This window comes from Chanos chanos, chromosome 5 (genome assembly GCF_902362185.1).
Source record: "Chanos chanos chromosome 5, fChaCha1.1, whole genome shotgun sequence".
Taxonomy (NCBI): Eukaryota; Metazoa; Chordata; class Actinopteri; order Gonorynchiformes; family Chanidae; genus Chanos; species Chanos chanos.
In genome coordinates this window covers 25,653,174-25,676,873 of record NC_044499.1, presented here as the reverse complement: position 1 = coordinate 25,676,873, position 23,700 = coordinate 25,653,174, and the positions used below count along the sequence as shown (strand labels likewise).

Here is a 23,700-nt window from a genome sequence, read left to right as displayed (position 1 = left end):
AACAATGACTGCACACTCCCTGACTCATGAAATACTGCCATCTGCAGGTTAGGCACGTCAAAGACAAGCCAGGACACAGGAGGAGAGGGAAACCCCTTATTTCCCTTTAACATGTTCCCTAATATGACTGTCCTAAGCCAGCAAATGTGAGAGAACTGTTCTTCTTCTTTAACTGCATACAAGACTGTCTATTCTGGGAAATGTTTTGTGCAACATTTACAGCAATAATCTTCGGCAGTATATGTTTACTTCAGTTAAACTGCAGCACTGCAACAGATCTAAGAACTGTAATACTGGAAAGTTACAGCCAACCACTGTACAGCTGTAGATTAGCCTCTGTTATCCTTCAGTTACTCCACACTAAGGTGTGGTCTAATCATCACTGTATTTCATAGTTAGGGTTATTCAAGGAAACGTGTCTTTCCTGCTACACCTGCGGAATGCAGAGAGACAAGTGCCTGAACTCACAAACACACCCAAAAAATGTGTAGTTATACACTACAATTCCTGTAAACACCTCACTACCTCAGCATGGTCTGGCAGTGACGGGAGGACGCATGGAGCCCCTGGTTTAAAGCCATCAAGCCTGGATGTAAGTCACTACAAAATCAGCACAGACTCAACCTTACATGGGTGCAAAACCATTCATCATGAACGGTAAGAAAAGATAATTATGTTATTACCCTAATCTTGCCATTGTATTCTCATGTATTAACCATTTAGTTGTAGCCTCAACTCGACTTTCAAAGGAATGTGTGATTTGTCTTTCCTGAGCCTCCTCACAGATCCAAAACAAGATCACTGATGCAATCAGAAGTGTTTGCCTTTCTTAGATCTACAATCTTATTCTACATCTATACAATAAGAAGAAGAAGAATACAAATTTGTTTAGAGCCCAATGTTACTATTTATAGTCTCAAAGGGCTTTACATGTCCACAACAAAGTCAAATCAAAATATATTACCAATAAGTTAGATAAGTCTTTTGTTTAGTTTTAAAGGTATGAAGAGAATTTGCCTCCCTAATTTCTGTAGGTAGACTATTCCAAAGGAAGGGAGACCAGTAGGAAAAGGCTCAGTAGCCAGCGAACTTCTTTTTAACTCTTGGAATGGCTAATAGTCCAGAGTCTTGACAACGCAGGGTGCAGGGTTGGTGGTGTGTGTGGGTGTGTGTCTGTAAATCTGCCCTTACATGAATTTGGAGCCAATGAAGAAAGGCCAGGACAGGTGAAATGTGGTCAAACTTGCTTGCTCTGGTCAGGATTCTGGCAGCAGCATTCTGGACCAGCTGAAGACTTTTGGTACTAGAGGAAAGCAGACCAGAGTACAGAACATTGCAGTAATAGAGGCAAGATATGACAATGCATGAACAATGGTTGCATCAGCCATATTTATTACAGAGGTAATAAAAGGCAGTTTTGGTTGTGTTTTTGATATGAGTCACCAGCAAAAGAGTTTTGAGAGATGCTGCAGCTGTCAAAATTTAGGGTAAGATCACTAAAAAGATGATTATGCATAGGGGAACCAATGACCAGCATTTCAGTCTTGCCTGTGTTAAGCATCAGGAAGTTTGAAGACATCCAGCTCTTAATAGCACAAAGACATGCCTCAACGTTAGCCAGTTCAGAGTGGTCATTGTGCTGGATAGGTAAGAAAATCTGAGTATCATCAGCATAACAATGGAAGTTAATGTTGTAACTACAAATAATGTCACCCAAAGGGAGCATGTAAATAGAGAATAGGAGAGGGCCAAGGACCGATCCTTGAGGAACACCATAGTTAAGCTCATGGTACTCAGAGGTCATATTATTATAGTGGACACACTGATTTAATCTAAGAGAGCACCAGGCCACAAATGCAAATTTGATTTTCCAGGCACTTTAACAATATAGTGTGATCGACCATGTCAAATGCTGCACTCAGATCAAGTAGAATAAGAATAGAAGTAGCACCAACATCCATATATATACCCACATATGTGTCCTGAAACACTCTAAGCCAGGGGTGGGCAAACCCAGCCCTGGAGGGCCATGGTCCTGCTGTTTTTCTTGTTGACTAACTAAAGACAATCTGTGATTTGCTGAAGAGTGTGCACACCTGTTTTCAAGGTGAAAATCAACAGGTAACTAAAAGGTGAAAACAAAAACCGGAATAACATCGGACCTCCAGGACCAGATTTGCCCACCCCTGCTCTAAGCCTTTTATCTTATCGCTTTTCCTGAGTCAGATCCTGATGAGTAGTTTGCTTTATGCTTCCCCAGCATTGTCTGCCAAAGAAACTACTGTGTGGTTTGAGCAAATATGTCACAGGACAAGCAAAGCCACTGGTTTTGGAAAATTAATTAGAAGCAATGTAGGAGAATTATTTTCATTTTCAGTATTTAATATTTACATAGTAACTTTGCCAGTGTTAAATTTACAAAGAAAGTGTTAAATTAACACCAGGAGTTAGCATTACTTAAGATAGGTATTTAGTGATGGTAGCATTAATTTAATGCTAATGCATTTGCTGCATATTTTTTAGTTATTTCATATTTATATTATCAGACATAATGCCCATGTTTTAATATTTTAAACTGACAATTACCCGTAAAGATAGCTGTTTGAATTCCAGCTTCACTCTCATCAAAGATCAGATAAAAATCAGCAAAGTCTGTTGCACGCTCAATGCAAATACTGGTCTGGCTGCTTGCCTTTTTTTTTTTTTTTTAACCTAATGCAGTGGCCTAGTATGTGAGTTTAAACAAGAGTTCAATGTCAAAGGTAGCTGGTTAGTTACTTACTTACTGACTGATTAGCTGAATGTATGGGTAATGAAATGTGGTGTAGAAGGTCTGGAGGCCTGGATGTAAAAAACAGTGCCTCAGATCAGTGGTTCCAAGCCCATATCTCTTACTCTAGAGTGCCAACAAAGCATTAATTCTCAAGGGACTGATTCCTGGAGTTAGGAATGTTTTGTGTGGAGCCAAAGGGCAACAAAAGGATGTGGCAGGAAACTAGTGTGGCACCAACGTCATGGTGGCTTGCAGCCACATGAGTGGAATAGTCTAATGCTCTCTATGTTTACGAGCTGGGCCGAAGAACTTGTACCTACAACATGTGCAATGCAGCATTTATCTTGTCCAAGGTGATAAGGGCCATACAGCTCTGTGAGATAGCTGTGTTCCTCTGATGTTAAATTAATTTAAACAATGCAACTTGACCCTCCTTACACACTGCCTTTATCTGACTTGCCTAAGATAGTAAGTTCCACTTAGGAGACAAGGGTCATAGTTTAGCTGAGAGTTTGATTAATATAATTGCAGTGTTTAGACGGTGCAGAAATATGGACGCTGTATACAGACGCCGCCCAAACGCTGTGAGCCCTGTGAAACCATCATCTAAAAGCTCAGCAAGCTTTTAACGGTTCACTGATTGCTACTTGGTTACATATGATTTCACAACATATATCGAGAACGCTCTGTAACATATTCAGATAACGATATATTCTACGAAAGGTCACTTTCAATTTTCCCGCTATTAAGTACCCAGTGTGAAGAGCTTGTGTGTTACTACATGTGACCGGTCTGGTCTGTCACTGTTAGAATTCTGCGTTGTGTTGTTTGAATGTATAGTGAGGCGACAATCTTTGGTTAACCAATCAGGGGGCAGCATTTATTCTTTCCTTTTTTTCCTTTAACAGCGTCCAACCGACTCTGCGTGACAAACAAAAAACAACAGTACAGAACCTCACGCGATCGTCTATACCCGTATGTCTCTCTCCTCATTACAGCGTCCAGTCAACTGAGGAGAAACCCGCGAATTTACCATTTAAATGCTAAAAGCTAGTATTAAAGTTAAACGAAAATATGATATTGTAACAAAATATACACTATGCTTACGTAAAACAAGATTAATCACACAAAACAAATTGACACAACAAAGTAACAAAAAGGGGGAGCTTACATACCTGCGTGACAAACAAAAAAACAACAGTACAGAACCTCACGCGATCGTCTATACCCGTATGTCTCTAACAGAAGAGCAAAACAGACAATTAAACAGTGTAGACCAAACTCGCGTTCCGCTAGCCTAGCCAGAGACTAACATTCTATGCAAAAGTACTGTACACGATAAATAATAAAGAAAATGTACATACACACAAAACAAATATTACACCAACAAAAGAAACAGCATCTGTGACATGTTCGGGGTAAGATTTTAGCCTCCATTTAGTATTTCTACACCCACTTTACCATACTATAGCATGAGTATCGGGGCAAACCTACCTCTCCTCATTACAGCGTCCAGTCAACTGAGGAGAAACCCGCGAATTTACAAAGTAACATCACGAGATGGTCAGAGGTCACACAACAAAATTACAAGAAACAAATTAAAAGCTCCCCAAAGGAAAAACATACATAAGCACATGTATACAAAAAAACAACAAAGAACAAAGCGCATACAGAAACTGAAAATGGATTATTGGTGAAATAGAATAAAAAAAACCTATTATATTTACACATCGGCTACATACACATTGCCATTAAGCGTCGCTGTGCGACTACTCTTCTGTTGACCTCCGTCTATTTCCGGTTTGCTCCGATTGAAGGATGACGTCGAAAAATACATTATTAGAAAGATATCAAAGTGATGATAGCTATCTTGATTTCCTTCTCGAGTACTATATAACTCTATAAAGAGGAGTGAAAATCTGTCCACGAGTTTTCAAACCTGTCGTTCGAATGTTCAGAAATGCATTCATCCTTCTAAATAACCTTCTCCTCTTCAAAAGTTATCACCCTTCTGAAATTAACGGGTTTTGTCCTCCCCCAAATGTTTACTGTAGTACACCAGTAAGAACGCATTTGACTCCACAAAGTATACAGTCTTTGGCGTATGGCTTGAGAAAGAGCGGAAGTCGGTGGAGCGGGGTCTCTCTACACAAGTAATCTTGAGCTACAATTATCACCATAGTTGAGGAAAGGGTCTGAGTAAGGCAAGACTCCGCTACCGCTTTGTAGCGGAGATAAGGGATTCACCGGTGTTGGCTACAAAACGAGTAGGACAAGGCTTAATATCAGAGCATTTCTCCACTCTCTGTGCCTGATAATACGCATTAATCTATATTTTGCATAAATCAGGACAAGGAATAGGGCGCGGAGAACATTTAAACTAGGTGTATTGCCATCTCTTGCACTCCGAGCAACTGCCGTGTCTTCCTCACGATGGGAAACGCTGCAACCGCCAAGAAAGGCAATGAGCTAGAGAGCGGTAAGTGGAAGTGTTTTGCCATTATAACGGCCTGAATACAATTAGATAATTAATTATTTGGAAATGTCAGTGGTTTCTTGTTGCTTTATTGGAGTACGGTTCCTTAGTTATTTAGTACCCTGTTGGCTGTGATTGCCAGTATCTACAGTGTGCATATTTGCTAACTAGCTTCTAGATAGCTATCCTGTTTATGTTGGCTAGCTACCAGTAATGTGAGTTGTCGGGAAACAAACTTAGCTAACTGGCTACATGGAAACGATGAGTCCATAGCTAGAGGCCTATGTTGTTGATATTTTTATTTTGATATTAAATAAGCCAGCAAAAGCTTACTGAGACTCTTGGTCATTGTTACACACACCTAATAAATTAAATAGCGATTGTTCGCTTTCTAGAGTAGCCTGTCAATATTTTGCGGTGAACCGCTAACTTATCTAGCCAGGTAGTCACTGTCAATGTTACGGCTAGGCAAGGCCCGGAGTTGCATTCAGAAGTAGAGCCTAATACAGGCACTGTTGTTTTCACAATATGTGGCACGTCATTTTAACATCATAACAGAGTGCAATGAAATAGTATTGTTTATCTTATGTGTCTGCTTGGTAATTTGCTTGCTAACTAACCCAGGAGAATAATGTCCAAACATGCTAGTTTACTTTGCGTCAAGGATTAACCTTGTTAAGATCAGACGGCTAGTCAAATTAGAATTGGACGCTGATAGTATTAGCCATCCTGAGCTAGTGATCTCCATAGATCTGACATGTAACCTAAACTAGGTTAGGACGGTGTTGTGCTGGCTAACCGATTTGACTAGCAGGCTAACTAGCTAATATTCATGATTGTACAGGCCTATTCAAAGCCTTGCATGCCAGTTGTCTTTCTCTAACGTCAAGGATAGTGTTATCAGCAATAAAGTGTTAGCCTAGCTGGCTGCTGGATATAACTGTTTGTTTTTTCAGTTTTAATTTAATTTAGATAATTTCCGTTAGCGAATACCTAAAGTTGCATGAATCTCGTCTTCATGTTCGTTGAATGCAAGTTGAGTTAGCTACCGCTAACAGCGACGTAATAATTTAGAGCAGTAGTTCTGAGTCGCTTCGACAGAAATCTTCAATGTTATTTAAAGCTGTCGAGGGAAAGTACTTCTTGCTTGTGAACATAGTGCTACATCTTTTTGCAATACAGGAAAACTAGTGAATCTAAGCAAGTTATCCAAATTGTTTAAAGATAACAAAAGTCACTGCGATGGATGTAAACCCAGACTACAGGGTGTTGAGTCAGGCAATGAGCAAGTCATCTGTTTTCAGTATTATGTTTTTACGGCCATTACCCCTCAGGTCGTCTACTCGGCCGTATGCTTTTACTCCCCTGTCACCGACACACAAATTACACCCGGTTAGCTCTTGAAAATGGCGCGATTTACTTGCATATTTTCCTCAAATTTGAAGTGAACCTACATCACGGTCTATCTTTGTATCACAATGTGGTGCTACTTCACATTGTTTTCCTTTAGCAGTTAGACAGTTTAATAGATGTGTCTGAAGAGATTCCATGCGGATTCTCTTCAGTCCTAATGTTGTTCTGTAAATTACTTCTCTACTTTTGTTTAACCAGGGCATCACTAAACAGTGACCGAATATGGCGAAAAAATGACTAATGCTCAACTCCCATTCATAAAACTGGCTCTCAGCACAACCTGCCAACCTGCTTGTGATTTATTTGCAGTCTGTGTGTTTGGAGAGCCAACCCTTTCTGTAATCTCACTGATGTGAAAGCCCCCAGCTGTCTCTCTCTCTCTCTCTCTCTCCCCTAATATACACACACACACACTTGTATACACTTGCAGAGAAAGAGAGAGACAAACAGAGCATTTGTCATTGACTGGAACAGCTTGTCATCAGACCTTCGTCAGAGGATAAGTGTAATTACGAGCTTCGAAGGGCTTGACGTAATCAGGGCTTGTATTAGTTTGAGTGTGACACTTTGACGCGTGCTGATAGGTAAGGCACTGATCAGTACTGTAGAGCTGGATTAGGTCCCCATGAACAAAAATTGTCCTGTCTGTGACCCAGACACACACACGCAGAGTGAGCGTTAACTAGTAGATTACTGTGGTACACTTGTTAGTATCAGTTGTTTTAACAGTAAAATGAATGTAAGCTCTGTGGACATTGTATGATTTGTATGTGTTTAAACAGTGTAAAGTAGTGGGACAGAGACAACATGAACATTTTATTCTAAATGTCTAAGTTTGACAGTAGAACACTTTGAGCTATACTGTGAAAAGCGGCAAAGAGAGGCTGGGTTACGGTAAAGCAGGAGGTGTGGGGTTATGGCAAACGGGTGATTCAATACAGGAGACATTGACTGCAGATCTGTAGGTTTTAGACAGCTGGTCAGTGATCACGGTCTGTCATGCTGCTCTGTGTTATGAACACACACACACACACATTTACTGTGGCATGTGTAATGAGGAGGAGAAAAGGAGCAGACAGAAAAATAAATTAATAAATTGGTTCAGTCAGAACGGTAATTTTGACCTGTTTTGCCATAAGCTTGTTGCACCCTGCTAACATCAATGGCTCTGTTCACACAGTTCAAGTGTTTTCTGTCATGTTTACATGTGCCAAGTTTTAAAACGGAAGTCATGTAAATGAGGAGGAACTGTAGTGTCACTCTGACAGCACTGTGGCAAAGGACTGCAGTCTGTTGATAATCACACAGCTACAGTTTCTGAGGAGAATGACCCTGGTCTGGTGTGTCTTTCCTCACGCAACCCTCTTATCTACAGGGCGGCTTTGAGTCATGGTGTTTATCAATCAGTACCTGGAAGTCATTTTTCCACACAGGAGTTTTGTTGGAAAGGGACTGCCCCAGGTCAGTTGGCTTTGAGCTGCCCATGTGTCTCTGTCACTTGGAGAGGGGAAAAAATAGAGTAATATTACATGGACGCACAGAACGGAATTTGTCTGTGCAAATTTGTATTTTGCTTATGGCTCAATGCTTTAATATTAGGCAGTAAACTGAGCAGATCATATTATATATAGAACAAAGAAAGTTTATCTAACATATATTCTTAGTGACATCAGTCTAGTGCAGCTGCCTATCTGTAAAAGTTTCTTTTCTAATGTTTACAATGAATAGCTTCCTCAGACAACTAAAAGACAGGATTACAAAAGAAAACATTGGTAGTAAATGTGAGGATTTGACTGAAAAGACTATGGGAAGAGTGCAGTAGGCAGTGATGACAGGGCGAACTGTCTGAACCTGGGGTGGTTTAGAATGTCTCGGCTCTGTTAGTTCCCGCGATGAAGGTTGTACAGTTTGTGTGAGGCTTAATGGGCTGCTCCAGGCCTACACACACTCCTGAGGAAACAGTTTGCCTTAAAAGGATGTGATGGCGAGAAGCCTTGTCCTGCAGACTCTCTCTCCTCAAACAAATCTCTTTAAGCTATCCAGGACCATTCTTCACACACACTCACAACTATTGCAACTCTTTATATGCCATCGTCCTGTATCGTTGCAGTTTGTGTGTGTGTGATGCGTTTGTGTTACTGTGTGTGTCTGTGTGAGTGTTCTAAATTTGATAGACCATAAAAGGGGAGCAGAGAGTTTTAGTGTGAGCTCCTACAGGCTGATTGGACAATGGACACAGGGTCTCAGGGTAAAGTGAGCCAAGTTTTGGGAAACACAAGTAAGGAGGAGTGTTTGTAATGAGGAATGGTATGCAGGCTACCATGCACTCTATGCCCATGTTTCATTCGTGTGGCCAGGTTCCAGAGATTAAACTCTGAAAAGCATCACATCAGTTTTGCCCAAAATAGCATGAAACTAATACCTGTTGATGCAGTAAACAGCACAGCAGAGAAATGAACGATCCAAAAACCTGTTTTTTATGTAAGTAAAATGCTGAACTTTTTTTTATCCTGGATGGCCTTTGGATGTCCTGCTGAATGCTTGTAATGCACACTGTAGGACAGTCACTCAGCTCTAACTGTGTGTGTTTGTGTGTGACCATGCGCACGCATGTGCGCTGTTCTCTAAATGAAATTTATTTGAAAGTATTTCTCTGTTAACCAATCTCTCTTGCTTTCTCTCTCCTTTTCCTATTTTTTTTTATTACTATTCTGAATGACTAAAATAATGATGTCTGCGTGTTTGTAGTCAGGAGGTCTAATCCATGTTTTCGTGTATCTAATGTACTTGCTGTACATAAATCTTCCCCTTTCTCTTTCTCTTTCTCTCTCTCTCTCCGTCTGTCTTTCTGTTATCCCATCCATGTGGCTCACTGCTCCTGCCAATCCTTGCTGACGCAGAAACGTTTGGTATGATCCCATTCTCTCATTTAGATGGCCACAATGACAGGAAGCCATTTTTGCTACCTCCAACCTCATACAAGGCATATGTTTCTGATCGGCCTTTGGCTTTCCTCTCATTCTGGTCATCTAGAATCGGCTGTGTGTTTATCTGTGTAATGTTTTGGGGTTTTTTTTCCCCTGTATCCTGTCTATGTGAGTACTGTTAGCTTTAGCACTGTTATGCTAGCTTTATTTTGAGCTCCATGCTAAGAACCTGTGGCAGCATGTTACATGAGAATGGTCCTCTTCCCTGCCCCATGACTGTAGGCTTCTGTCAAACTCAGATAGTCCCCACAACCACAGCCCACACTGCCTGTGTTTGCCCTGTTGGACAGAGTGGAGCTGCAGAGATGTGTGTTAGCTTACAGTTAGTTTAGTAATTTACTGTAAATGTGAGTGGAACCATGGGGGTCAGTCATTGGTTTGAATAAGCTCTGGCAGATCTGTCTGTTTCACACTGTTCACATGCAGTAAAAGATTTATCTGTCTCAGATCCATGTTGTGTGTTGGCAGTGCTGAGAAATGTTCTGATGGTTTTGTGTGCTGATTATCTGTGTGTTTTTCCTTCTTGTCCCTCACAGTAAAAGAATTTCTAGCCAAAGCCAAAGAGGATTTCCTGCGGAAGTGGGAGTGCCCACCACAGGTGAGCTGTGTCGCCAGTTTCTTTGTCACTTTACCCATGTCAATAACTCACATCTGCTCATTCATTTATGACTGTTGGAAACCATGTGAATGTCTTAGACAGGTACAGTCTTAATCAGCGCTTTAATCAATATAAACTCTAGTGAAAAAAAGGTATTTTTTCTCCTGCAAAATCTGCGTGAGTACAACGTGGTGTTTACAAACAACATCGCGGCCTCATTTACTGAGCCTTTATATCATCAGCTAGTTCCACTCTGTGTAAACGGTTCTTAGCGTGTTTATTTAATTTAAAATCTAACATTTCAAATTATTACACATAACAGGAAGATGTGAATACATTGGTTGGCCGAGCAGTAGCCACTGGTATTGTCTGTGGGCAGAGCTAGCAGCTACCGCTTGCTAACTGATTCAGTCAGATTGGGTTATTTCTGTAGCTGGGTAATGCCCACCTCCTTTTCATTCAACAGACACTTCTGCTTCTGTCCTTTTGTTCTGTGGTGAATTCAGCCAAGTTCAGATGGATGTATGAAATGATCTTTGAAAGCCAGAATAGTTTTGTAGGATGTTTGAAGTGAACTCCTCTGAGTGCTGTAGTGCTCTTGTAATTGAGATATTGTGAGATAGTAAGGATTGGAGGCCTTTTGTGTACTCATCCGGTAGGATGATGAATGTAAAAGTGAGTGGACACAAGGAGATGTGTTTGTAACTCTGTGTGTTTGTCTGGTCCAGAGCACAACTGGCCTAGATGACTTTGAGAGACTGAAGACACTGGGTACAGGTTCCTTTGGGAGAGTCATGTTAGTAAAACACAAGGGAACAGAGCAGTTCTATGCCATGAAAATTCTGGACAAACAAAAGGTGGGTATATACTGTGACCCTGCACTCAGATAATCATTTAACTGTCTGCAGATTGGTAGTACTATTCAGTCATCTGTAGACCTCCTCTGATGTGTCTGAAACTGGGTAATAGGTACAGTGTACACTTTAGTCCATTTCCGGAACTGCCCTTTAAAAATTGCCTCATTTTTTTTCCCTCTCCGCATGCACGTCAGGTGGTGAAACTGAAGCAAATAGAACACACACTAAATGAGAAAAGAATATTGCAAGCTGTATCATTCCCTTTCCTTGTCAGATTGGAATATGCCTTCAAGGTATGGTGACTGTCGTTATATATTCCCTCTTCCCAAGTGTGTTTGCACCAATGTGCAGGGGTTGCCTCCATTCACTCACACTGTGACCTTCTCTTAGGACAACTCCAACTTGTATATGGTGATGGAATATGTTCCAGGAGGAGAGATGTTTTCACATCTTAGAAGAATTGGCAGGTTCAGGTGAGCTGCTTTTAGCTGGTGGTATTTTACATGGTCCCACATCACCCAGGTGATTTTATGGTGCTGTTAGGTGTTTGACAGTCTGAAATTTCTTTGCCTATTGTCACCTACACAGTCAAATGTGGTGGAAAAATGAGCAACTAAATGAGTAACTAAACAGTCAGTTTGAGTTATAGTACAGTACTTCTGTGGAGCCTGTTTGCTAAACATTACAACACTGTGCAGTATATTTTAAAGCTCACAGGAACTGAGAAAGACAGAACACAAAGACATGGCAAACAGGTTAACTACAATCATACACATACACATAGGTAGGGATTCATGATAAGCATCTTTAGCTGAAGTAACTGAATTGATTATAGAAATCTGAATTACCCCTTTCTGGGGTAGATATTACATGTACTGTGCATATTTGCATACTAAAAAGGAGACTTCTACGCACATTTGATGTCAAAAGGGATACGGTAGACATGAGGAACTTGAAATATCAGTACGAGATATTAAAGAAAATCATTGCATTCATTCAGCTATTTTGACTGTGCATTCATGTCCATTTAAGTGTGTTCCTGCCTACTGAGGTCTTGATGCCAGTTTGTCTATAGTAGAGTAGCTAAATGAGGACCATTTTTTGAAAAGAGAGGTTATTTATGATCGTGACAGAATTGCTGATATTGGGTGCATCCATTAAAACTGCCTGCCACACTATGTGAAGTAAATATGCATTTTGGAAATGAATTCAGAAAATTCTGAGGTTACTGTTGTGTAAATTAAAAATTTCTTTTAAATATTGCTGTTGTGTAAAGTTTTTCTTTTAAAGATTACTGCTGTGTAAAGTAAATTTGAGTTTTACTGACACGTTTGCTAGTTTTTATTGATGTGTCTGTGGCTAGCATGGTGTTTTTCTTTGACCCCCACAGTGAACCTCATGCGCGATTTTATGCAGCACAGATAGTCCTGACTTTTGAGTACCTCCACTCACTAGACCTCATCTACAGAGATCTCAAGCCAGAGAACTTGTTAATCGATCAGCATGGATACATACAGGTAGACTTCTTTCAGTTTGTTTGACTTGTTTAATTGAGCAGCCTCCAAAAGCAGCTAACAGCAACATGCCTGTGGAGGGCTCCTCAGTGTGAATAAGCCTGTTAAAATCAACAGAAAAATACGGGTTTCCTAATAACTAACCATGAACCATGTTACTTTGCCCTAGTTACTATGCTTCTTGATTGTAGTTTGATATCAATACTCTTGTCCCTCCCTGTGTTCAGTACTGTGAGTCCTGTCCACTGTCCCTGTCTTTAATACTGTGAGTCATGTTGTGTTGGGTTCTGGAAGACAATGCTAGCAACAGTCAATTTTTCAGAGAGTAGGCAAAGGTAAAAGACTTGGATATATTTGAAGCTTTTAGAATCCCTCGGTGTAAATGAGTGTTCCTCTAAACTTTGTCCTAAATGTGTGTCTCTGCTGCTCCGGCCACATGCTAAGGCTGGACAAGGCCTGGCTCCACAGCCATTTCAAACAGTTGCTCCGCAGTCGTTATTTCAAACAGTTTGATTTATGGCTATGATTGAAACATACACAGTCTGTAATGCTATGTCAGTATTTTATTTAAAATAAAACTGCAACTTTGGTTTTAACTGGGTCTTCTGATATCACATAGGTCACAGATTTTGGGTTTGCAAAAAGAGTGAAGGGCAGAACCTGGACACTGTGTGGAACACCAGAGTACTTGGCTCCAGAAATCATCCTCAGCAAGGTGAGTTTTTCCCCTGTCACAGCCCACACTGGTCCACCACCTCATTCAGGACCATAACACAGCCCGCACTGGTCCGCCACCTCATTCAGGACCATAACACAGCCCACACTGGTCCACCACCTCATTCAGGACCATAACACAACCCACACTGGTCCACCACCTCATTCAGGACCATAACACAACCCACACCGGTCCACCACCTCATTCAGTACCACACCCCAGGCCAACAACTTCACCACCTCGTTCAGTAAGGGCAGAATTTATTAATGTGTCCACAATTGGTACAGAATTGAATGGCATGATTGTGTTTAACATTATTACAATAAAAGCGAGGGGAGTGCCAGTTATCTTGTTTTTATCAGAGGAATACAAATGTTGACTCTGTGGTTCTGTGTGTGTGTGTGTGTGTGTGTGTGTGTGTGTGTGTGTGTGTGTGTGTGTATGTGTGTGTTTGTAGGGTTATAACAAAGCTGTAGACTGGTGGGCACTGGGTGTCCTCATTTATGAAATGGCAGCTGGCTACCCTCCATTCTTCGCAGACCAGCCCATCCAGATATATGAGAAGATTGTGTCTGGAAAGGTATGAAAGTGGAGCAGAGTTTAACTTCCTGCAAAACACCATGGGATCAGTGTAAAACCGCATCATGCCAAGAAGGGTTACGTCCCGTCTCAAGGAATTTATAATCACGGAGATAGGACAGAAAAATGGAACTGAAACATTAATTTGAAGTACATGTGAGAGTTTTGAACGTAGTAGAGAGCAGAGATAAACCACTGAGAATATTGAAGTAAACAGAGGATTTGTTAAACATGGCCTTGAGGCAGGTTGGCTCGGTATCTGGGCTTCCACATGAGGGAGAACAGAGGAGCCAAGTCATAGAAAGTGTTCATAGTTATAGCAGTCATGGAGAGCTGTTAATTTTATCATAAATAAAGCTTGCCTCTCATGTATCCTCCCTTAAGGTCCGATTCCCCTCACACTTCAGCTCTGACCTGAAAGATCTGCTACGGAACCTGCTGCAGGTGGACCTGACCAAGCGCTATGGCAACCTAAAGAACGGTGTGAACGACATCAAAAACCACAAATGGTTTGCCACGACAGATTGGATCGCCATTTATGAGAGAAAGGTAGGCCCTAAACCTGGCTTCAGAGAGCAAGTCAAAGTCTAGAACATTCTATGGTATTGTCTTAATGCAGGGGTGAGGACAGCCTTTGGTACTGTTACGTTCAGCTTGGTTTAGAGACTTATGAGACGAAACTGTCTGTACCTATTGTTATAAGATGCATAATTAGGGGCCAAGCAGTGAAGCTCCAGGAACCCTTTTGTAATTGTTAGAATTTTTCACTATTATTATTATTATTATTACATTTTCTCCTCTGGAAGTCTATGGCAGGATCTTGATGAAATTTGGCACATTGTTAGAGGACAGTCCAAGGTATCTAGGCCCCAAATTTGGGGTCAATCCATGCAGCCCTCTAGCGCCACCAACAGGCCAAACTTCAAGGTACACTTGTAATGGTTACTTAAAGGTCTACCTTCGTGTATGGCATTGTCGTGATGAGAAAAACATGTATTTGTTTTTTTAATTTTTATCAATTAATTTAAATGCTATACATGTTTTCAGTTTCCGATGTTAACACGGCTTTTGGGGATGGACTTTTATGCACACTTTTATGTTTAAATGCGGAGGAACGGGAATGACGTGCTACCTGTTGTCGAAGCGCGAAAACAGGAGAGCAAGGCGACGTTTGGAGGTCTGGCAAACGCGGAACTACCAGGAGTTGATGAACAGTAGATCTACCTTTCCGCTTATGGATTATACTGTTAAAAAGGAATCACTGGAATACCGCATGACAAGGACCTCATTTTTCTAAACGGGATGCTCTGGTGAGATTGCGTGGTTTTTTCTGTCGTTTATAGACCGCGGCGTCTCATATTGCTTAAGCCGAACACTGGAGGATTTCGTTTTTTGTGTGGGACTTTATTCATCAAGGGAAATATTCTGTTTAATTTGTTGTGCATTTTGTAGGGCTCGTCCAAAATCGGACGTGGTCTAATTCGATTCATGTTAATATATGTGGTTTTTTTTTGCACGGCAAGTCTGCTATGTATTATTTACGGTGATCAAAGGGTGAGTTTTGTCGGTTGCCACTTATTTCTTTCAGACATTTTCGTAGGCCCAGCTGGTAGCGTCCATAGGCAGCAGAAATCAGATCCGCCCGTACCTAAAATTTTGCGTTGTGCTGTTCTCCTTAAATTTTTAGTAAGGCGAATTGTTACACACTTTGGTCTATAACTTCTGAACCGCTTGTCCTGTGATCTTTCTTTCCCTGAATCCTTGGGCCATGATGAGTCCGCCTCATTCAGGACCATAACACAGCCCACCTAACTAGATTTTCCGCCATGCTTGGTTGGATTGATGCCAAACTTGGTACACTTCATTGACTAGCAGTGTACTGGATACCCACTAAGTCTCATGAAATTTGGCCACATGGTGGCACTATACCAGAAAAACATTAAAAAATGTATTCAAATACCCATAACTCCAAGACAAAAGCAGATATTTCATCGAAACTTCTTGTGCATCATCACAGTATCAAGCCCTAACTGGAATACTATGACCCCTAGCCGTCAGCCATTTTGTTCGTTGGCCATCTTGGAATTAGTAATTTTCAATGGCAGACCATAGAAGCCCTTCATGGGTCATGATGAAATTTGGCACCCTCATAGAGCAGAGTAAAAGGTATCCAATCACGAAATTTGGTGTCATTCCATCATTGGCTCTAGCACCACCAACAGGCCAAATTCCACAGTACTTTTTTGCTTATAACTTTTGAACCGATTGACATAGAGTGCTGACCTTTGTGTCACCTTATTGCCTGGGTCATGCTGAGGAGAATGGATCCATTTCTCGAAAATCTGCCATATTGGATTATCCGGCATTTTGAGTTTTTTGAAAAACCTACTTTTGTGAACTAGTCCTAGACCGTTGATCCTATCACCACCAAATGGTACACATCTACAGACCAGTCTGGCCTAAAGTTGTATAAAGAATTTTGCTAGGCCAAAGGATATTGCCGCTGTTGTCCAATGAACTTTGATGTCTTGGCCTCTAAAACAGGAAGTGAGTTTCTCTCAGCAATGCTTGTGTGGATTGATGCCAAACTTGGTGATTGCCAGGGGGATTACTAAGTACCAACCAAGTTTCACGAAATTTGGCCACATGGGGGCACTATACCAGTAAAAATGTAGTAAAATACCAATTACTTCAGAGAAAAGCAGATATTTCATCAAAAATTATTGTGAGTTATCACAGTAAAAGACCCTAGTTGAGAAATTATGAAGCCTCTGCGTTGTCCATTTTGTTCTATAGCCATCTTGGTATTATCCTTTTTTTTCTGTGGTTTTTTATGACACGCCATGGGAGTGCTATGTGGATTTTCTTGGCATCTGCTAAAGCTCTAAGAGTGGGGGTCAGTCTGCCCCCCACACTGTGATGGACTTGTGTCTTGTTCCAGGGTCGTTCTGATCTACATGGGCTTGTCTACATGGTGCCTATGAGCTGCTTGGCCCCGGCATTGCTGCGTGCAGCTATATTTATGAGATGAAACTGTCCTTTACAGTTGTTTTAAGCGTTAACATTAGTGTGACCTTTTGGTGAAATGTCCACATCTTGTTAAGTAAGAAAAAACAGACACTGTCCCATTACATTGTGCTGTACATCTGCGTAAAAAGTATTAATAGAAGTGGATTCTATAGGAGAACCTCCAACTCCAGAAAACTCCAGAATCTAGCCTTTTAAGTTTTAAGAAAACTTCCAGCACAGTGTGATGTATGAGTTTGTATCCAGTTTGCATTTGTATTGTTGATATTAAGTTAGCTCATATTACCATTGTTGGCTGAAGTAAGCGTCTCTGCTAAGTGATTATCTAGCTCACTGTACTATCAGCACATTTTAATTTGTGTGATTTGTTATATTTGTTTCAGTTTCACTTTCATAGCACAGCAAACTTGGCTACAGAGGTTAGCACAAAACTATCAGAATGACTTGACAGCTGCTGCTTTGGCAGTTATTGCATTCTTAGTCAGCAGTGATGCTGTTTACCAGTTTTGGGTGTTTATACTAATGTACTGACAGACCATCTCAGTGTTTTTTTTTCCCCTTTGTACTTTCAGGTAGAAGCTCCATTCATACCAAAGTGCAGAGGACCTGGCGACACGAGCAACTTTGACGACTACGAGGAGGAGGACATTCGTGTGTCTGTTACAGAAAAATGTGCAAAGGAGTTTTCTGAATTTTAGCTTGCAAGAACATGGAAACATCAGGGCTATACTATGATTATTACACCACACTTAAAATATAAGGGGATTGTTACTGTCTAAAAGACAAGAGAAGGAGCAGAGACCAGAGGATCACTGAATTTTATGAAGTAGTCCTTCATTCCATGTGGCCGTTCGGAGGGTCACCATTGTCCTTGTGCTCAGTCAGCATTTAATTGCCATATGCTGGCATGGTAAAGCAAACACATCACAGGCTTTTTCTTTCTTTTCCCATTCAACCTGCTCTTTGCTTTTCAACTAGGAAAGCGTTGTCCTTGTCTTGGATGTTGTGTTCTCCTTTTGAAAGGTGGTATCTTTCTAATAAAAACAGAGTGAAAGTAAGATGTAGGAAAAAAAAAAAACTAGAACTTGAAAAGCAAAGGCCAATTAAACATCAAGTGTCAACATAGTATATAAGTGAAACCCTGTTGTTCTGGGCAGTATCTCACTGAAGCTCTAACCTGAAAGAGGGGTGTTGCCTCTGGCTACTGACAGGTTTGTCTGTTACATGTCCGAAACTGTGTTTTTTTTTTTTTTGTTTTTGTTTTTTAAATAATAATTCTTTGTTTTGACAAATGTTATTTTGAAGTAATGAGAAATGTTTTCTTACCTCAGACTAGACCACTGACAACTTTGTTTGGCCAGCTTTCAGAAGTAGTACTGTTTCTTCTGTGCATATCTGTCTCAATATTTTTATTTTCAAAACACCATGAGTGTTGAAAGCATGACCAAAATCATGAATATAACGACCGGCTGAGAAGATGTACAGAAATTTCTTCTTCTACCTTAAATATCCCCAACCCATGGAATGTGCAGTGTCACAGCGAGAATCTGTTCAGTGCATAGTAAGCTAAATCCACACTACAGAGAGCTAAAACACAGATGCACTGACCAGGCCTCATAAGTTACTGTGTTTGACCAACGCTCACATACGCTTCATGTTCATTTTGAAATTTGTCTGTTTCGGGTAAGTTTTTGGTGCAAACTGTCAGGTGCACCCTCAGATTGAGCCCCCGTAGAACACTTCAGTTATGCATATAAGTACTGTATGTTTTCAACAAACTCTGAAAATGCAGATGTCCAACAGATAAAATATCTGCTCCACATTGCCTTTGGATTTGCTCTGCTGGCTCCGTGGTTCACTTATGTGGAGCTTGGTAGGCTGCTGGTTGCTTACACTGTTGCACGTTTCAAGGCACTATGTTTTTCCTACAAGCTGCCTTGACTGCACACGGTTTGCTTACCTAGCTTATTTGCAAAATCACTCATGAAAAGACTTTCTGGACTGACAGACGTACGGTCACGTAGCAGTCACCACTCAGTGAGGAGGATGAACAAACATGGATTTAAGTTGCACTCCAAAGAGCAGCAGGCCCGCGTGTGTCAACTAGGTTGTTAATACCAAACGTGTAATGTGTGAGAGAACATGGTAGCTGTTGTTTGTGTTGTTTTTATGACATTGTTATGGTCTGGGAGCTGTACACCATGTGTATCTGTGGATGATAGCCTGTCAGATTACCTTGGGCTAGGAGTGGGCTTCCCAACGTCTAAGAGTGTTAGTCCTGGGCTGGAGAACCACTGAGCTAGTTTCATAATGGTGGTTTGCCTTCTTTACACAGGCTTTTAGATGGTCTCCCCCACTTCTTAAGTTGTTTGTCAAAAGCTGTTTTGCAAAGTTCTCGTGTACAAAAGAGTATTAGGGCCACCCAGGGAGGAAAAGGAAAAAAAAAAAAAATTGTATTTCGTGATTTAACTAAGAATTTTGCCTTTTTTTTTTTTTTTTTTTTTTTTAAACTTTCACCTGTATCTTGAAATTAATTTAGTAATCTTGTGGGTTTAGTCTAAATTTCATGTTTAATATAAAAAAAATGTGGACTTTGTTCTCAGATTTTAAAAGTTTAAGCTTAAGAAATTGCTAAATTAATTTGAAATTAAAGCTGAAACTGAATTTTGAGAATTCAGTTAAAACTGCATTTCGAGATTAAAGTTGAAATTTTGAGATTTAATTGAAACAGAATTTCAAGGATAAAATCAAAATTTTGTGACTGAAGTTTGAGATCAATCTCAAAGTGCAATCATTTTTATTTTTCCTCCATGGAAGAGTATTAGGGCCACCTGGAGAGGAATAAAAAATGACAGCATTTCAAGATCTAACTCGAAATTTTGATTTTGTTCTTGAAGTTTCGAGTTTGAACTCAATTTTAAAAAAAATTGAAATTTTGAGATTATGAGCTTATTCCTGAAATATAGTTTCAACTTCAGTCTTGACTTGTATGTGAATTTATTCATGAAATTTACTTTGAGATTAGAGTTGAAATTAAGAATAAAAGCAGATTTTCATGTTAAATGTTGAAATGCAATTGTAATTTGTTTTTTTTCTCCAAGTGGTGCCAGCACTCTTCTGTACTCATGAAAGGAAATTGTAAAACTGCCAAAATTCCATGTTTTTGCCCCTCGTTGGATTTTTTTAAGTTCTTTTAACAGAATGTAGAGTTGCAACCTGTTAGTGTGAATATTGTTTAAGAGGCTTGATTCAAGGTACATTCTCTCACACATGCACACACTTATTAAACGACAGAAAAACATACACAAAAAGAAAAAAAAAACTGGCTGAGGTTTGTAGCCTCTGCCCCTTTGTATCACTTATTATCCAGTTATTGTTCAGCTCATAAAGCATATATGCATTTCTTATATATGTTTTTATTTATACACATATTAGAGAGATGCTAATAAATTTTATTTTTAAAAGTGAATTGTTCTTGTTGTACTTTGGGGGGAAGATTCACTTAGACACATCTGATGACTCTACTGTGGTTTTTACCATTGGCACTCCTTGTTTTATCCTCTTTATCTCTCCTTTGCACAGCAGAGCAGTCAGGAGAGAACACAAACACTGCATTTTATACAATCACACATACAATACAGTTGTAAAACTTAAAACAGAGCATCCTTCTATAACCCTATACCCGTGGTACCATAATAAATAGGTAGACTCAAGGGAACTTGTTGTAACGTATGTAGCGATACGTGGAACAGCTCTACAGCTACTTAGTTGTCATTTATGAACCAAAATTTGAATAAATGCTGGAGACGTCCATCACGACGGTTTGATTTTTAAAATTTGAAATTTTGCTTAGTTTTTCCAAATCCTTACCTTTTAAATAATGTACTCAAATGAGATGCCAAACATGGGTCTTTTGAAAATTTTAATAGTTTTGAATGAGTTTCATCCCATCTTTGCGTGTAAGAAGCTCACTCTCCGGATGGCTCTTACATGGCTCATTTTGCTGAAAGAAGCGTTTGACCCATGAAGTATGGACTAAGTGACGTTCCGTACCTTGTTGAGTCTAGTGACGCACGTGTGTGGGAGAGTTTTTCTGCAAGGAACCTTAGCTGGAAGGATCTTTCAACTGTTTTGTATTAAACATGGCAGGTGTTGAGTTGCTGTCGGACCAGGGATATCGGCTGGATGGAAGGAAAGCGTCGGAGCTCCGCAAAGTACAGGCCCGTATGGGTGTATTTGCCCAAGCCGATGGATCCGCTTACATCGAACAAGGCAATACGAAAGCGCTTGCAGTAGTGTATGGCCCTCATGAGGTAAGTACAAAACCGAGGTTTGACTGGAAGCACGCGTGAGTCCCAGTACTCTCTATTTCTCAGTAAACATTAACGCTACTTTTTCACATGTAGCCATTTCGAGTGCCCTAGAGCGAACACATCTCTTCTGTGGTTTGTGTCGAGGAGCTAGTGCGTTGCACTTGCAATTCAGTTGATTATAGGTCAGAGAGGAGTTGTAGAATGATCTAACCAGGTTGAATTACTGATTTGTAGTTGTCTCATGTATACGCATGCTGCCAAACACCTGCAGCGGGAAAAACATTGGAAGTTGGCCGTCAGAGCTGTGCTGTAGGTGAGCAAATTCGGTGTGGTTCTACTAGGTAATCCTGATTTTAAGGAACAAAAAAATTTGTGAGCAAATAGTGGTCACTTGAAGCGGGTTGTTTTGGTTAAAGTCAGTGAGATTACAGGTACACAATTTGAGCAGGTCATTTGAACCGTTAAAGATGTCTTTTCTAGCATGGGTTGTATTTTAATATTTTAGCGGTACTACAGTGTGTGAACTTAACTGCTTTTAAACTGCAGTAACGTTTGTTCGCTTGCGCTATTTCGTTTGCTGCATTCAGTGCAGTGTACACCACTACTACTCTAGTTTTGTCGTTGTTGTTGCTTCCATGTTTTTTTTTTTGTTTTTTTTTGTGTCGCTTGTCAATTTTTTTTTTTTTTTTTTTATCACAGGCTGTGGCTATATGATTTTTTTTTTTCATTCTTTTCCTGTTCAGGTTCGAGGCTCGCGCAGCCGAACTATGCATGACCGGGCTGTCATCAACTGTCAGTACAGCATGGCTACATTCAGCACAGCGGAGAGGAAAAGACGACCCCACGGGGACCGCAAGTCGAGTGAGATGAGTCTTCACTTAAAGCAAACTTTCGAAGCTGCTGTTCTCACTCAGCTCTACCCGCGTTCACAGATCGACATTTACGTCAAGGTAAATTACAGTGCTCTTAGCCAAGAGACGTAGCTCTTAGGGCTAAAAAGTGTTCTTATGCTCTGGTCCAGTGGTCTGTCTAACTAAAGCGCTCTTTCCTCAGTTCAGCCACGCAGGGAGAAGTTAACATCCTTAAAACTGGTACAAGTGCTTTAATTAATCAGCTGTTGATCATCACCATGTTCATAAGTAATGGAAAGAAGTATGACTGCACACAGACAGGCAGACCAGTTGTTCATTCAGACACAAAGAGCTGAAATATCTTCTGGCAGTACAGAGTAGTCCTCCTCCCCAAACAGCTGAGAAATTCAGGCTGACTGCTTGTCCATTAAACCCCCAAACTGTTGCTGTTCCCCTGTTAGATCCTGCAGTCGGACGGTGGGAATTATAGTGCCTGTGTAAACGCCGCCACCTTGGCCCTGGTCGACGCTGGCATCCCCATGCGTGACTATGTGTGTGCATGCACCGCAGGTTTTGTGGAGGACACACCCCTGGCTGACCTGTGCCATGCTGAGGAGAGTGGCGGGGGTACAACATTAGCCCTGGCGCTGCTACCTCGCAGCAGGCACATCGCCCTGGTTCAGATGGATGCCCGTCTGCACCAGGACCACCTGGACATGCTGATGGAGGCGGCTGCAGAGGCATGCAGGGGTCTGAGCAAGGTGCTGGACGGAGTGGTCAGGCAACACCTCCAGGAGGTGTCGGTGCTCACACGGGACTGAGGAGAACGGAGACCGTGGGAGGCGTACTGGATCTGATCACCTGAGCATGTTCAATCTCCTGCACACTCTTTGGACAAGACTTTCTCTCTCTGTCTTATTGTCTGTGAAAAAGTCCTGGAGAGGGCTGAGTAGGCTAGATGGACTTGGTATACCAGTTTTTTGTTTTTGTTTGCTTTTTTATCTTTGTAAAGTGCTTCTGTGTGCAAAACAATGACTTAGATGGTAGTATGAATCTTTTCTGAGATTATCCTTGCTCCCAGCACACAAAGCGTTCACTGGCTGTTTAGGAAAGACCAGATTTACAGGAGTAAATGTAAGGCAGGTCACAGCAGCTGGATTAAAGCAACAGCGTTGGAGGTCAGTGTGGTCAGATGCTTTTTTCTTTCTCTCTCTTTTTCATATAGATTTTGTATTTTACTTTATAAATTGTTCAGAATATTGTTCAAAATACTGTTTTGTCCTGTTTTTCCCTGGCTCTTCCATAAAGATTTGAAAACTCATAAAATGTGCTGTGCTAAAGTTTTGTGAAGGTCAGGAAGGAAAAACACTTCTATTTTCCATTCAGCCTTGTTGTTTGCACAGACTGAGTGAAAATAAATACCTTACACCAATCATCTTTGTTGGAAACCAGAGAAAACGGTTTCAAACTTAACAAGGCACAGAACAAAGTTAGAGAGGCACGTCAAAGGTGCTAACGTAGGACTCATACATCCCAACCAGAAGGCGGCAGCAAATTCATTTGTTCACTGAAGCCGCACATTGTGGTTATGTTTCGA

At 40.8% G+C, this 23,700-nt stretch overlaps 2 protein-coding genes across 4 annotated transcripts; both read left to right on the top strand.

The window, feature by feature from the left end:
- Positions 1-4,967: 4,967 nt before the first annotated feature.
- Positions 4,968-17,924, top strand: prkacbb (protein kinase, cAMP-dependent, catalytic, beta b). Of its 3 annotated transcripts, XM_030773286.1 has the most exons (11): positions 4,968-5,252; positions 9,563-9,571; positions 10,186-10,247; positions 10,976-11,104; positions 11,299-11,397; positions 11,495-11,577; positions 12,495-12,621; positions 13,238-13,333; positions 13,791-13,913; positions 14,297-14,461; positions 17,512-17,924. In XM_030773286.1, the coding sequence occupies exons 1-11, from the start codon at positions 5,207-5,209 to the stop codon at positions 17,635-17,637; spliced, it is 1,065 nt and encodes a 354-aa protein (XP_030629146.1). In that variant the 5' UTR covers positions 4,968-5,206; the 3' UTR covers positions 17,638-17,924. The 3 variants fall into 3 exon arrangements, with proteins under 3 accessions (XP_030629146.1, XP_030629145.1, XP_030629147.1); XM_030773285.1 differs by lacking the exon at positions 9,563-9,571; XM_030773287.1 differs by lacking the exons at positions 4,968-5,252; positions 9,563-9,571 and adding an exon at positions 10,009-10,018.
- Positions 17,925-21,038: 3,114 nt separating this feature from the next.
- Positions 21,039-23,375, top strand: exosc4 (exosome component 4). Its single transcript, XM_030775429.1, has 3 exons — positions 21,039-21,252; positions 21,996-22,202; positions 22,565-23,375. Exons 1-3 carry the CDS (start codon positions 21,082-21,084, stop codon positions 22,922-22,924), a joined length of 738 nt encoding a protein of 245 aa, XP_030631289.1. The 5' UTR covers positions 21,039-21,081; the 3' UTR covers positions 22,925-23,375.
- Positions 23,376-23,700: the final 325 nt, after the last annotated feature.

Excerpts from the sequence above, each read along its gene's own strand:
- prkacbb (XM_030773286.1), top strand. The coding sequence starts at position 5,207 with ATGGGAAACGCTGCAACCGCCAAGAAAGGCAATGAGCTAGAGAGCG. Across the intron at positions 10,248-10,975 it reads AGTGGGAGTGCCCACCACAG|AGCACAACTGGCCTAGATGA; the intron begins GTGAGCTGTGTC and ends TGTCTGGTCCAG. Across the intron at positions 11,578-12,494 it reads AGAAGAATTGGCAGGTTCAG|TGAACCTCATGCGCGATTTT; the intron begins GTGAGCTGCTTT and ends TGACCCCCACAG.
- exosc4 (XM_030775429.1), top strand. The coding sequence starts at position 21,082 with ATGGCAGGTGTTGAGTTGCTGTCGGACCAGGGATATCGGCTGGATGGA. Across the intron at positions 21,253-21,995 it reads TAGTGTATGGCCCTCATGAG|GTTCGAGGCTCGCGCAGCCG; the intron begins GTAAGTACAAAA and ends TTTCCTGTTCAG. Across the intron at positions 22,203-22,564 it reads AGATCGACATTTACGTCAAG|ATCCTGCAGTCGGACGGTGG; the intron begins GTAAATTACAGT and ends TTCCCCTGTTAG.